Here is a 16,108-nt window from a genome sequence, read left to right on the forward strand (position 1 = left end):
GCGCACTCTTCTCAGCAGCACCAGGAACTGCTATAGAAAGCCTTCCGTCTTCCACGCTGATACGGAATCAGGCAGAGGCTCTTAAAGAGGAACGGGAGGATGGCTGTGTAAGCACGGTCTCAATCAAGTTTCTAAATATAGTGGCTACGGGCTGTACAGCCAGGGCTTCAAAGGGACCAGAAGTATGACAGGCCAATGAGTTCCCCTTAATCAGTTTTTAAACTGTGCCATTTCCAGAATTTTAGGTTCATGCTGAATATAGATTGGATGTTTTTAAGAAACATAACAACGGGGAAATTTTCCCACTATGCATTATGAAGATGACCATTTTAGTGCTGGGGAAAAATAGGAACTCATATAGGCAAAATGTTAAGACTCTTATTTTCAAATTTCTGTTTTCCAGTTAAAAGTGTCATAAAAAGTAACTTTGCTTCCCCATTGGAAAAGAACTGCTTTTTCATTTTTTGGAATAACTATGCTGACATAATAATTAGATAAATACATGTGCCAGTTTTTAAATCCTGTCTCAGCACCAGGATTGTAACAGCGCCTAAGAGTAACCTGATGTATACACTGGTTCCAAAGGCATCTCAGGATTTAATGTAAATAGTTAAACTGACACTGCGACATGGAAGTGCCAACCAAATCCAGTGAAATACTTCATTATCATTATCTAGCATAATACTCGGGTCTGATATATGACTTCAGAAAATTATTTTCTAACCTCCTTCACAATATAAATAACTAGTGAAGCTCCTGAAACTGACAGATGATCTGCTTGGCTGACAACTATAATTCTAGAGAATGAACCATCTTTTCCAGTCAACCTTCAAATATTTTCCAAATAATAATTTCAGAGACACAGTATAATTTAACTAAAGCTTTCTAAAATATACAAAAATGTGCTGTCACTTAATAAGGCAAGAAGCAGAGTTCTTGTTTTCATGTTTTATTGCTAAAAATTGAGATTCACATTGCCAAATCCTTTATTTAAATCCAAAGAAATACATGTGACCTTTTCCTTGGAACACCCTGTTGACTTCTGCAAGGTAAATTATAACTATATCAACATTAACCTGGAAATGATGCATCCATTTTATTTTTGTTCATAATTAATAAAAATTCAATAATTTTGGTTGTTATTCAATCAAGGTGATTACAGTTAATCTCTCAACCTCTAGACCAAACTGCTCAAAATAAGTCGATATAACAGTGTATCAAACTGCTAGATCTTATCAGGAACATATCTGATCAACTTGGAGTGGTAAAATTAAAAGGAAGCTCTACAATTTTCTGTTTAGCTCTAATTATTATGTGCTTAGATTTAATTAGCAGGATAGGAACTGATTCAGGAAAACATAGCCACATATTGTTCTATTCAAGTCAGCACAGTGCTCACAGCAGCAAATACTGCCATTACTAATGTCAAACTTTCAAATCATTATGCATCCAAAATACATATTAATTAAGCACCAACTATGTGTCAGCACTGGTAGGATTTCTCTTTATTCTTTTCCAAAGAGATTCTCCAAAATGAATTAAGCTCCGTTGTAATTATCCAAAAGATATTTAAAGGTTAAAAAAATAAGTTTTTTAATAGAAAAACATAACTAGATTTGCTCTTTAACAACCCCTTTCCTCTCCTTACAGTGTGTGATCATCAAACCTGACCCTTCCTATTCTTAGGTGGCCCAGATTTATGCTTTTTTCTGCCATTCTTATTACTATATCTCTGGTCCAGGTTTAGGTCAACTCATAACCCAGGTTCAATAAACTTCTATTCATCTGCATCTATATTTCCATCTAAACTACGTGTGCAGGGGCAGCTAGCGTGGGGTCTAGGAGCTTTGCAATCGACTGCTTCCATTTGAGTTTGGGAGCATCTGCTCCTGCTTCATCTCCGTCAATGTCCATGGAGCTACACGTGACCAGGTAGGTTTCCTTTCTGCTGTTTCTGGGGGAACAAACATTTGTGGGCCTCCATATCAGGCATCCAGGAGAGCCTACATGCACACTCTCATTTAATCCTCCCAAGAACCCGGCAGGGCATCATCAACCCATTTCACAGATGAAGAGCCAGAGGCTCAGATTAATTGCCCAAGACCCACAACTAGTAAGTGGCTCAAACGGGATTCAAACATAACCAGTGGCTTTCCCACAGGACTCCTACTCTGTGTCTGGAATTTGACACCAGTTACAGAATCATTGTTTCAATATGTAACGTTGCAGAGTGCTTGGGATTTCCCATGTGGTTAAACCCTTTGCCTTTTTTAATCCTCACATAAAGGTTACAAGGGGAGTCTTATTTTGCTACCCCCAGAAGGATTAAGTAACTCATCTAAGATCACACAACAAGTTAAGGCAGAACTCAGGTCTTCTAAGGCCGGCTCACAGGCTATTTCCTGCACTACGATGCCGCGAACACTCGCGCTGCCAAGCCCACCCCGTCCTGTAAGTCAAAAGCTTTGCGAATCCTACCTTCTAGAGGTGGCACGGTGTTGAGAACACAGTAGGTGCTAGTTCCGCAGAATACACTTTGGGAAACGCTCTAAGGAAACAGAAAATAAAATGTAAAACTAATCTTTGCAAAAGATATACACTGGCTCTTCTGTGGTCTTCCTGCCAAAGATGCACAACATGGATCTAATCATGAGGAAACATCAGACAAACCCCACAGGAGGGACAGTCTACGGAATGACTGGCCTGTTCTCGAACGAAGAATGTCAAGGCCATGAAAGTCAAAGACTGAGAGGACTGCTGTGTCTTAGAGGCAGAGGAGACGACCGAGTAGGCCCGGAGGTTACCACTGGGCCAGCCAGCATAACAGGCACAGCATCTGAGGGTGGGATGGTAGAAATGTCTCGATTTTAGTTTCCTGGGTGATCACTATGTTATGGTTATGGAGAAATGCTCTGGTTTGCAGGGAATACAAAAGAATTCGAGAGGGGGCAGGGGTGAAACATATTGGCAACTTATTCTCACATAGTTCAAGGGGAAACGGGTTCTTTGCACCACACCTACAATTATTCTGTAGACTTGAATGTTACAAAATTTAAAATCTATGTGTGTGAAGAAAGCCATATGCAGGGAGTATGTATTACTTGTAAAAAAAACTTTTTTAAAGGAAGCGTCAGTGCTGTCCACAGTAAATCTTTACTAAGAAGAGCCAATGCCATATTCATTTTGCAGTTCAGTCCATATTCAATGACATTGTTAACCATTTCCCAACAGTAAACCCAACACCCAACTCATTCAAGAGAATCTGAGTGCCAGCTAGGTAGATGGGCAGGTGCCGCAGGTCAGGAAGCTGGAGAACAGGTCTCTGCTCCCAGGCTGCTTCGTGAAGGTAAAATTTTAATTTTCATACAAGAACCAGCACAATGGTAACGTTTAAAAAGGAAAACCATCTTCTGTGAGTCTTGCCAACCAATTATTTTCAGTCCTGATATCCTTTTCTTTTGGTTGCAGTATTAACTAAATGTTTAGATTATTCATCCTGCATTATATACAACCCACATTACCCATATCTTCAGGAAAAAATCACTTCTGTCGTGGTAAACAACCTGCTTCCCTATTTATAATGGTCTGGCCTTCTAGCAACTTCAGCGCGAAATTATAGCTAATTTGCCTACAAACGTCAGGTGGCCATAATAATTTGGCCACTCAGTGTATTTATATACCCTAGAAAACCAAGGACTGTTTAGACTTTCAACAACCACTTCAACATTTTTCTTTACAATATAAATAGCGCAGTTCTCTCACTTACTAGCTGTCATTCGGAATGTAATTACCTCTGTATTACCTCAAAAAAGGTAGCAAGGCCAGGCCAGCATGGCTCAGTGGTTGAGTGTCGACCTATGAACTAGGAGGTTACAGTTCGATTCCCAGTCAGGGCACAAGCCTGGGTTGCAGGCTCCATCCCCAGTAGGGGGCATGTAAGAGGCAGCTGATCAATGATCAGCTCTCATCATTGATATTTCTTTCTCTCTCTTCCTCTGCCTTCCTCTCTGAAATCAATAAAAATCCCATATAATAGAAGCCCAATATGCTACGTGTCTGGTCGTCCAGTAGGCCATTCAACCAATCAAAGTGCAATATGCTAATGATATGCTAAGGCCATTCAACTGCTCTCTATGACATGCACTGACCACCAGGGGGCAGATGCTCCAACAGGTAGGTTAGCTTGCTGCTGGGGTCTGGCTGATGTGGTGGGGTGGGGGGAGAGGGGACTGAGCTAGACTGACCGGAAATGCCCTGGAGCCCTCCTGCAGTCCCTCCCCAGCTGGCCAACCTCCTGCATCCCTCCCCGGCCCCAATTGTGCACCAGAGGGGTCCCTCGACCTCCTTATATTCATGGTCAAGTGCTTCACCATAAGTAAGTCCTCCTCCACAATGTGACTCTTAGCTACCAGGATAAACATCTGCTTCCTACTTACTTTGTTTCCAGAAAGTTCTAGTTGCTGGACTTTTACCAGCCTTCTATTTGATTTAACCAACAGTGGTGACTGCTGACTGCCAATGTGTGGCAGCATCTTTAGCAACCGCCTGAGACTGAACTAGCACCTAGGCCCGAGGACGCTCCCTGTGGACTGGGGCAACTTCAGAAGCCAAGTCCCTGTGGGACACCAGCACGTTCCTTCCCGAGACCGCGAGGTGGAATTAGAGCACATCATGAAAAGCGGTTCACGTCAAGTCAGCAGTACTCTGACTTCACGGAACACGTGCGAGAGCCGCCAGCAACAGCCTTCTAACCGCATTACTGCAACATCTCATCTTAATGTGGCTTCGGAATTGAAACGAAATTTCATGATGTTAAAACTAATGTCTTACATTCAAGGCTTAACATTTTCTGGCTTCCTATTACCAAAAAAGACAGCATGAGCTTACCACTTCTCAAGACATTTTAGCAATGGCCTTACCATCAAAAGGTTTACAAATCACTAAAGTGTAGTGGGACACACTAATAAATGGCTTCCCAAAAAAGGACTTTTACACCTTACTTCAAAGTTTGATGACAGGTAAACCAGTGGCAAAATATACCACATAACAAATCAGAAGAATTAAACACCAAAAATAACATGGAACAGAAATACCGCGAACAACCAACCATGATCTCTCTACAGCACTGGCATAATAAAGTGTCTCTAATAGTTTAATTTAACCAGGACAGAAACTCACTCCCACAAGTGAGAGTGATAGTAAATGTCGTTCTATCCTCAAAATAACCAGGTTCTCAAACAAGCCTGAAACCCAAGGAAACCCACACTGGAAGGACCGGCCTTGTGTTAACCAGGGGCCAGACTCCGAGTCAGGTCCTCCCACTGGACCCCTTGAGATCTGCTGATGATACTGAGCGGAAGTGGCCCCAGACGAGGGTCTGGAGAATGGAGCCCGCACCAGTTCCACCACCCCGGCTGACAAGTCTAGGCAAACAGCTGACCTCTCTGCCCACAGAACAGCAGGGAGGGGCAAAGCACAAGCTCAATGTCAGGAAGGTCTGGGTTCAAGTCCTCCCGCTGCCCTCTCTGGCTGCCTCTGAATCTCAACTCAGACCTCTGATCCTTCCGGGGCCTTCCGCCCACTGACCGAGTTAGACCACTCTGGTGCCATCTGCGTAGCCTCTTTCCATTTGTTCTTCAAACATCAGAGTGTCTATCGTGCCAGACACCATCCTAGGAACTGGGACCCAGCAATAAAAAGACAAAGGTACTGCCCTAACCAGTTTGGCTCAGTGGAATAGAGCATCAGCCTGCGGATTGAAGGGTCCCAGGTTCAATTCCGGTCAAGGGCATGTACCTTGGTTGCAGGCACATCCCCAATAAGGTGCCTGCAGGAGGCAGCTGATCGATGTGTCTCTCTCATCAATGTTTCTAACTCTCTATCCCTCTTCTTTCCTCTCCGTAAAAAATCAATAAAATATATTTTTTTAAATAAATAAATAAATAAGGACCCTTCCAGGCCTTTCTTTTGCCTCTGTAACTTTCTTTTATTTATTTACTTTGAGTTAATCCTCACCAAAGATATTTTCTCCATTGATTTTTAGAGAGAGTAGAAGGGAGGGAGGGGGGAAAGAGAGAAAAAAAAAACAACCATCGACGTGAGAGAGACACATCGATTGGTTGCCCCTTGACCAGGCCAAGTTTGGAGTCATGACCAGGAACTAAACCCAACGCTCTGACCACTGAGCCACTGGCCATGGCACCCCTATAACTTTCTAAATAAATTTTTTCTTGTAATAAAAAATAAAATATATAGTTATAAAAAAAGACCCTTTCAGTCCTAGCATTCCTCAACCGCATAATTCCATGAAATGAGTACTTCTATCCCTTAACACCAATTGTAATACAAAACTCTGCCAGAATATCCAAGCAAGATAATGAAAAAAAACTATATGGATGGTTATTATGTCCAGTGTCTCTAAGAAGTGGCCAGGAGGGGAGAGACAGCCGCTCTATAAAGGAGATCCCCTGCCTTCAAAAAGTGCCACCAATTGGAATGAAGAGCCCAGCGGGTGAGGCCCAGGCTGCTATTCCCACTCAGGGCACATACCTAGTTGGTGGGTTCGATTCCCAGTCGGGGTGCGTAAGGGAATGTTTATTTCTCTCTCTCTCTCTCTTCCCCCTTCCTCTCTCTAAAAAGTCAATTTATATAAAAACATATCCTTGGGTAAGAATTTTAAACACTGGAATGAAGAAATAATACATGACTTATTAAAGGCTGACGTGGGGCAAATTGCAGCGGCACAGAAACCAGTTGCCACCTGTGTACCAAGCACAACGTCCTCAGAGACATGAACTGTCTTCTTCATTTTTGTCTCCTTCCAGGACGTCACATGTAGCCACATTCCTGATGTATACAGTCTTTGGATGTTGGAATAAATGAACAAAATGCTATGTAATAAGGAGTGATTACAGGCTTTTGAACAGAGAAGTAGCATGATGAAAACTGTATTTACAGTTCTTTGAAATAAGGACTGAGAATGTTTAAGTCTCCACAGAGTCCCTTTAAAGCTAACGGAGGACCCACAGAGCTTATTAAATCAAAGACGGAGAGAGGCTACACTGAATGCAATAAACCACTTGTATCAATTAGAAGTGATGCATTGAAAAAAACTTTTTCATATATTTTACCATGACGTAAACTGATTCTTAAAATTCACTGGTCAGTACATATGACATGACACATAAATAATCAAAATTAAGTAGAGTCTCAAATCCGTAGCGCCTTCACTAACCTCACCAGTTTTGCCTAGCATTCCAGGCATCATGCCTCCATCAGCTAGGAGGCTAACTCGCAACAAACTGTATCACGGCTCAAATACCATAAATATTCACTTCTGGCTTGTGTAAAGTCCCAACCAGGGCGCCTGCTCAGCAGCGAGCTCTCCTCCGAGCAGCGGCCCTGGCACCGATGCTGCCTCCATCCTGTGCTGTGGCAGGAGCCCTCCTGGGGCAGCGGGTGCTTCTGCACCAGCCAGCAGGGAGGGGCAGGGCACAGACAACTGTGCCTGGAGGGTTTTATGGGCCAGGCCTGGAAGTGGCCCACTTCTCTGCTCTCTCTGCTCCATTGGCTAGAATTTGGCCACAAAGCCACACCTAATTGCAAGGGCGGCTGGGAAATGCAGTCTGGCTCCATGCCCAGGAGGAGGAGATGGAGTTCGTGATCAGCGGGCAGCCTCTGCCACGGTGCCATTTGTAAATGGGGAGGAGGGGGGGTTAATTACCCAAGAGTCATTCTCTCAGAAATGTCTTCTGTTAATCTAGAACCCCACCTTTAACCCCTAACGCCGCTCAGCATCTCCTAGTAAAACCAACGTGGCAGTTTTCTTCTCCGATAAATATTTTTCTAACATATTCAAAATAAGACTATTACAAGGGCATCCTTAAAGGGATGTCTGGCTTTTAATTCTGGTATCTCCAGTACTTAATGGCTGACTAATAATAGAAGCTCAAATATTTTTTGAATTCCTGGATGAATGACATTCCCAGAAGTGCACAGAAAGGAAAAAGAGGGTCCCATCTCTTGCCCTGCTGATGGGGAGAGTTACTGAAGGCCATCGGTCATCTGAAAAACCTCTCTCCCTCTCCTACGGCCACCCTGAGTTGCGACCCATCCTCTGGTCTCTGAACAATTAAGCAATAAGACAAAATACTCACAGTGTTCACAGACGCCAACAGAAGGAACACTCCCATTTGTGGCTAGAGCACAGGGCTGCTAGACAAAAGGGCGCGGGGTCTGGCACAGGCCATGCCCTGGAGACCCTCCACAGCTCAGGACTAACGACCTCAGAGACGAGAAACCCAACATGTTCTCCAAACATGGCAACTTTATCCTTTTCTGAGCCACAAAGGGTAGTGGGGGGAGGGGGAGGGGAGCATATGCTACAGTACAAAAATATTTTCTCCTCACATAGTACCTCTTTTCAAGAAGTTTAAAATACACCGTAAGTGCTACTATAATAACCTTCCCAACATTCCTATGGGATAGAGACTAAATTAAAGTGTGTACCCAAGGTAAAGGGAAAAGTCTGGTAGGCGGCTGACTTCACACTACAAAGGCCGGCTAATAAGAAAGCGAAGCAGTAACCTCTATGGTATTTGGGACACAGACCATTTTAGGCTCTCAAATTGAGTTCAACACCTAGAATTGAGTTCAAAAGCAAACAAGTAGCTAAAAAAGACCATAAAATTACTGAAGTTCTAAGAAGCTTACACAGAAATTAATACTACAATAGTTCAAGCCTGATTTATGACCTGAGAAATCACATTAATTGATTCACTATTACCAGATTCATGTAAAGCGTATTTAAAGTGATTTCAGAATGAAAAAATTATTCTTTCCAGATATGAATCACAGGATCACAGAACTTTCACAAATTCAATTTGGCTAGGAAGCCAGTATACTCAATATTCTGAAAATAATCAAAGAGCACTTATTAAGTGTCCACATTTGTACAAATACATCCCAGTAGGGCATATTCAGAAAAAAAGCTAAACGGAGTTTAATGACATTGTTTTAGGCAGCACTGTCATTCCTGGTACCAGTGATAACAATTTGCTGAAGCCCTCAAAAATAGAGTACTGTAAACTATCAACAAAATCAACCAACAGAGCGGGCACTCTATCTGATATTATGTATGTAGAACAAGCATTTTCACATAGAAAATCCTGCTGTGGTCCCGGGAGAGCAGAGCAGACATCATGCCTGCCCGAGAAAAGGAGACGCCAAGGCACAGGCACAGGCACAGACGCCTGCCAAGAGCACGGGCCCGGGAGCAGCAGGGTGAGAGCAGGAGCAGGAGCAGGAGCAGGCGCAGGCCCCCGCACTGCCGCTGTGCTGTCTTCCAAGAACGCAGGCCCTCACCCTAAGAAGGCACTAATGCTTCCCCGGAGGAACCATGCAAACTCTGGGCAAGCGGCTGGGACAGAAAAGCACAGCACTGAGAAGACACGGAGGACCCTGCGGATACCAAAGCTTCCCGTCCTGAAGCGGGCCCACCGTCCTAAAGGCAGGCGAGCACAAGCCTGCAGGCGCATGGGTGTCACCTGGTGGAAAGGCTTCCCTTGCTTCTCTAGCACTTTTTGGCCCAAGAACTGCAGACCACCTATCACTAGCTGCTAAAGCCCAAAAAAACAAAAGCTCGCCCTAACTGGTTTGGCTCAGTGGATAGAGCGTCGGCCTGTGGACTGGAAGGTCCCAGGTTCGATTACGGTGCAGGGCATGTACCTTACTCTCTCCCTTCCTCCATTTAAAAATCAAAAAAACAAATTAAAAAAAAAAAAAAAAAGAAAAGAAAAAAAAGCTCATCACAGCCAAGGGAGATAACGGCACCGACTCTCACAGCAGAGCAAGAAAATGGCAGCCACCCTCCCGAATGGAACTTGGCTCCACGGGAACCTCACCTAATCCACGCGCAGCCAGAACCAGTGAGGAAGCCAAGATGCACTCTGAGGCCAAGGAGACCTTTACAAAGTCACCCACAAAAGCTCACGTACTTCACCCTGAGAAGGGCTTCCCGATCCAAATTCCCGGCTTGATTACTACTCAACCACTCCCAGTTCTAATAATCAGGTTGCCACGCCCAGAGATCAGGAGCCACACCTGAGAGGGAAAGGATAGCTGGAAAGTGACAGAGTGGGAGAAGCAAGAGTGACGAGGAAAGCAAGGGCAGATTTAAAAAACAATAAAAACTTCAAGGACTTGAATGGTGTGGCAGTTTGGGGTCATTTACCATAAAAGCAAACACTCTAATCAAAAGGCCCTAAAAATATCACAGTGTTAAATAAAGGCCAGTTCAATAACTCAGCACAACAGTGAACCCAGGTTAACAAGGGGCCTGGACGCAGAACACGGGAAAGGGGTCCAGAGGGTGCCGTAGTCTGCATGCCCCTTTCCTCCTGTAAGAGACTCCATGCGTGTTACCTCACGTGATCCTCAACAACACCTAAGGCAAGCAGCACAGACATCGCACTGGCCAGGAATCTGCTGGCAAATAACTCAACCTTAGCAAGACAAAGGGTTTACCCAGCGGTTCTCAACCTGTGGGTCGCGACCCCTTTGGCGGTTGAATGACCCTTTCACAGGGGTCGCCTAAGACCATCCTGCATATCAGATATTGACATGACGATTCATCACAGTAGCAACATGACAGTGATGAAGTAGCAACGAAAATAATTTTATGGTTGGGGTCACAACATGAGGAACTGTATTTAAAGGGCCAGAAGGTTGAGAACCACTGCCATCTACTTGTAGAAAAACTTCATGGTGGGCCGCTCGTGATCCCCAGCTCCCCCGCCTCCCCTGGGTGAGCGCTGGACCTAGTGACTTGCTTCTAACCACAGAAGGTAGCACGGGTGATGGGATGTCACTGCTGTGATGAGGCACGTAGATGGTGCCTTCTGTCTTGCTAGTGGCATCTCTTTTCTGACTTGCTGGCTCTGATGAAGCAAGTTGCCATGTTGGAGAGGCCGACATGGAGAGGAACTGAGGATGACCTCTGGCCAGCCGCCCACAAGACCGAATCCTTCAAACCACCGTGCGAGTTGCGGGGAGGGGGCCTCCCCAGTCGAGCCTGTGAATGAGCCCAGCCCCACCAACACCTTGATGCAGCCTGCGAGGCCCTGAAGCAGTAGACCTAGCCTGAACTCCTGACCCCAGGATCAGGTGATAAACGTGTCCGTTCTAAGTCACTAACTTTGGCAAGTTGTTACTGCAGCAATAGATAACTAAAACACCCACAGGCCATCAGGTCCCAGGGATTTCTTTTCTCAAATTGGACTTAATCAATCACTTCACTACCATTTTTACCGGCACTCTACATTTACCACAAAATCCTTGAAAGAATTATCTATTCTCTTGCTACCTCTTTCTCATCCTCTCAACTCACTACCTGACAAAACGATTACCTTTTTCTTCGTCTTCATTCTATTCAGACTCTGCAGCATTACAACTGAGAGCCTCCTCACCATCTCTGCACTTCGCATCCCTGACTTTATGTCCTTGTTCTGTTACCCCTCTGACCATTCTTTCTCAGTCCCCACTGGTGCTCTCCCCTCCGGTGACACGTAAATGGAAGCATTCACCACATTTCTGCCCTCAAGTCCCTTCCCTTTTCTCATAACAACTTCACTCCTACTGTGACTTCTCCTAATTTGTTGAACTGATTCATTCATTCTTTTAATCAACAGATACTGTTCTGGGCAGACGTGTAACAAGAAGCAAGACAAGCAAACTCCCTATCTCCATGAACCTTACGCATCTGCCAGAGGCTGTGCTGGCTCTCTCACTCTGCCCCTCCAGGTCCACTCACCACCCTTGTCCACCCTGCCCTGTGCCAAGGAAGCTGACCTCCATGGACTCCATGGCCAGGGCTCCCTTGCCCTGACAGTTCGATGAAGAAGAAAACAACAGGCAATACGAATGACTTTGACCCACATTCCCAATGTCATATTGTATACCAGGGATGGGGAAGGTCTGGCCGTGGGTCATATATGACTCTTGAAATCATTTGGTCTGGCCCTGCCAAGACATTAGGGTTAATTAAACATTTGACCAATATATAAGGCTAATTTTTAAGCTGATAATTTTGTATGGCCCACAAATGATGTTATGAATATCCAAATGGCCCCTGGCAGAAAAAAGGTTCCCCACCCCTGCTGTATACCAACATGCTAAGGCTACTTCATGTCATTTAATTACCCAATTAGAAGCAATAATTTGCATCCAGTCTCCCCAAAACATATCCCTCCTGTATTCCCTACCTCAGTTAATGGCCTCACCTAAGTCCAGTTGAGGTTCAAAAGCTAGGAGTCACCTTCAATTCTTCTCATCCCTCAAGGTCCACAGTCTATCAGTCATAAAATAGTAGCTCTCTCTCACACACACACACCTCAGTCACACTAACTCCTTTCTCCAGCCCACTGCTACAGACATTCTTGCCAGGAGCTATTTTCCCAGCTCCAATTCTTCCTCTTTGCTCATTCATCCACTCAACCAACAAATATTATTAAGTCCAGCCTAGGTGCCAGATCCTCAACTCTCTGACCTCAAAAGATGTAATCTAATTGAGGGAGAGAGAGAAGGGAACAGGCAATTCTAATACAAACTAAAGGATGCGATAGCAGGAGAGCCAGGGAGTACCACGGGGCACACAAGAAGGGCATGCACTCCAAACTGAAGGAGAGGCAAGATCAGGAAGGCTTTTCAAACAAGTCTCACTGCAGCTGAAACCCAGAGGACAGGAGGGCCGGAGAAGCAAAGCAGATGTGAGTATGCGTGCGTGTGTTCTGGAGGAAAGCGCACCTTCTAAGTCAAGGCGATGGCAAAGGGCAAGGACCAAAACCAAGGGGGAGCATGGTGCTCGGGCACCATCACAGGCGGGAAGAACTGCACATGCCTGGCCAGCGGAGAGAGCTGGAGAGGCAAGCACATGGACACTATTAGCACCGTCACAGAGACAAGACTTTTACCCAACCAATCCCACTCCTAAGAAAGACAACACACACCGCTGAGAGCCTCTCCGAGAACACAGAGAATATGATCCAGACTCCCAGTTTGACTTCCAAGCCCCTACAACCTGACCCCTACCTACTGTGCCAGGCTCATCTACACACATGCACCCAAATCCCAGCCACCCCCTGTGCCCTCCTGGCTCTGTGCCTTTGCTCCGCTTCCTCTGAGTGAAATTTCTCCTCCAACTACCATGTTTGCCTGTCAGTGATGCCAGTCAAATTCCACTTCCTTCAAGACTTCCCAGTCCCTCCAGGCCTGATCCCAGCATGCACTATGACCAGCCTTGAATCAGGCACATCCACATCTGCTCCCCGCAGATGGGAGGCTTCTAGAGTATGCAGGAACTGGAGTGAATCTTAATCGGAAAAACTAGGAAAATTTTTCAGAAAATATCCAATTTACCAATATTGCATTCCTAAGAAACCAACCACAGAAGGTCATGAAAAATCATTAAAGTTATACTAATACAATCCATCAACAGCCTAGATTTCTGTATGTTTTCATATATATGTTTTATCTCTAAATAAAAACAGCTGCACACTGCCTCATAAGATTAAAAAACAGTAAGCAAATAAGCTCGGGAAAGTTGAGTTACCTGCTCAAAGTCACAAGGCACTTAAGGGGCAGAATAAGACCAGAGTCAAGTTTTCAGATACTCTTTCTCAAAAACTATAAACAGCCCAAATAGAATCAGAGCATCCCACACATCTCACTAGCCAGCCCACCCAATTACCTACAACTTCTTTCCCTCATTTTTCCCTCAATTAATTCCCGTTTTCCTTCATAGCTTAACTCAAGAATCTTCCCCCAGCCCCTCAGATTAGTCAAATCCTTTTATGACACAGGTACTTCCCTTCAAAGCATTCATCTCTGCATAGCCCTGTATGAGTTGTAATTTCACAGGGCACCTTGATTAATGTCAGTTTCCCCACTAGGGCAGGGACTATGTCTGTCCTTCCCTGCGTCTGGCACTTCAGTATTGTTTGCTGAGTAAATGAGCTGACTGAAGAGTATAACAGTAACTGATATTCACATGGCCCCCACAGGAGTACAAGATCCTAAAATATCTATGACACCTCCAATAATAATAATATAAATTTTAATGTCACAGTTTTATTGTAACATATTCTAAGTCTCTGATAACTATATATTCATATGTGGAATCTGTTAATTCTCTACCCCTTCCCCGGCAGAAACGTGTATACACGTTTTCACAAAATGTTCTTTTTTCAGTCGTCGACGAGTATACTCGTCTAAAATTTTACCTTCAAAAACCAGCTACATACGTACCATTCTAAATAATTTCATCTAGAAACTTTCTGAGGAAATACTATTCTTAACCACAAAAATGGGAAGAAAAAATAATTACAAACTGTTTTCATAACCAGCATCAAAAATACTATATAGAACCAAAATAAAAAAATTAGTCTGAAAAAGAAACGTTTTTAACAAAAAAATTGTTGGGGAAGGGGTTAATCAGAACAAGGGTTAACAAGAATACCACATTTTTTTTAAACGTTCAAGACATCAGCAACTTTCACATCAAAAGAACACACACCTGCAGACTGTGTGAATTAGCTATTTACTCTCTTGGGACCTGAAAAGCCCAAGTCCAGCCTACCAGAGAATTCCCATGTCTCACCAAGGCAGCCTACTGTAGTAATAAATTAGAACAAAAAAGTTTAAGGCAAGCCACTTGGGTGCTTGAGTTAAGCAAAGAGTAGATCCATTAAAGGCTTTAGGTTCCCCAAACTGTTCCACAGACCTAACAAAATCCCTATCAATATCAAAACTGCCTCTTTTTTAGAAATTGACAAGTTGATCCCAATATTCATGTGGAAATTCAAGGAACCTAGAATAGCCAAAACAATCTTAGAAAAGAATAGAGTTGGAGGAGAGACACCTCCTGATTTCAAAACTTACTACAAAACTACAATAATCATGACAGCGTGGTGCTGGCATAAGGACAGATGTACAGATCAATAGATTAAAATTGAGACTCCACACATTTATGGTCAAGTGATTTTTGACAAGGGTGCCAAGATACTTCAATGGTCTTTTCAACAAATGGTGCTGGGACAACTGGATATCCACATGCAAGAGAATGGTGTTGGAAGTCTACCCACCTCACAACATACACAAAAATTAACTCAAAATGAATCAGAGACTTAAATGTAAGAGCTAAAACTATAAAACTTACAAAAAAACATAAGTGTCGATCTTTATGATCTTAGATTAGGCAATAATTTCTTAATGATGACAGCATAAGCAACAGGAAAAAAAGATAAACTGAACTCGACTGTGCTTCAAAAGACACTATCAAGAAAGTAAAAAGACAGCCCACAGAATGGGAGAAAATATTTGCAAATCATATATCTGATAAGGGATTGATACCCAGCATGAATAAAGAACACCTACAACTAACAACCAAAAACCAAACAACTCATTCAAAAATGGGCAAAAGACATTTCTCCAGATCAGACAAGACATACAAATGGCCAATAATCACATGAAAGACATTCAACATTAGGCATTAGGGAAACGCAAATTAAAACCACAATAACGTAATACTTCACATCCTCAAGAATAGCTTTAATCAAAAAGACAGATAATAACAAGTGTTAGCAAGGACGTGAAGAAATCAGAATCTTCAGACATTGCTGGCAGGAATGTAATATGATGCAGCCACTGTCTGGCAGTTCCTCAAAGAAAGAGAGTTACCACATGACCCAACAATTCCAATGCTAGGTATACACCCAAGAAAACTGAAAACATATGTTCACACAAAAACATGTACACAATGTTCATAGCAGCATTATTCGTAATAGCCAGAAAGTGAAAATAACTCAAATGTTCATCAACTGAAGAACAGGTAAATAAAATGTGGCGTATTTAGGGTATTGTCCCTCTGTAAAAGGAACGAAGTTTTTATATATGCTACAACATGAATGAACCTTGAAAACATTATGCCAAAGGAAAGAAGCCAGTCACAAAAGACCACATATTGTAAGACATCATTTATATAAAACGTCCAGAATAGGCAAATGCATAAAGAAGAGGAGATTACTGATTGCCTAGAAATGGGGGGGGGGGGGGG

General features: G+C 43.6%; 1 protein-coding gene across 1 annotated transcript in view; it reads right to left on the reverse strand.

Moving 5' to 3' along the window:
- The window catches only part of CAMTA1 (calmodulin binding transcription activator 1), a 749,204-nt gene that overhangs the window by 722,373 nt on the left and 10,723 nt on the right, over positions 1-16,108 (reverse strand). The window contains exon 2 of the mRNA XM_006766821.2: positions 2,479-2,548. Within this exon, the coding sequence (XP_006766884.2) occupies positions 2,479-2,548 (70 nt within the window). The remainder of the gene's footprint in view (positions 1-2,478; positions 2,549-16,108) is intronic.

This window comes from Myotis davidii, unplaced genomic scaffold (genome assembly GCF_000327345.1).
Source record: "Myotis davidii unplaced genomic scaffold, ASM32734v1 scaffold299, whole genome shotgun sequence".
Lineage (NCBI taxonomy): Eukaryota > Metazoa > Chordata > Mammalia > Chiroptera > Vespertilionidae > Myotis > Myotis davidii.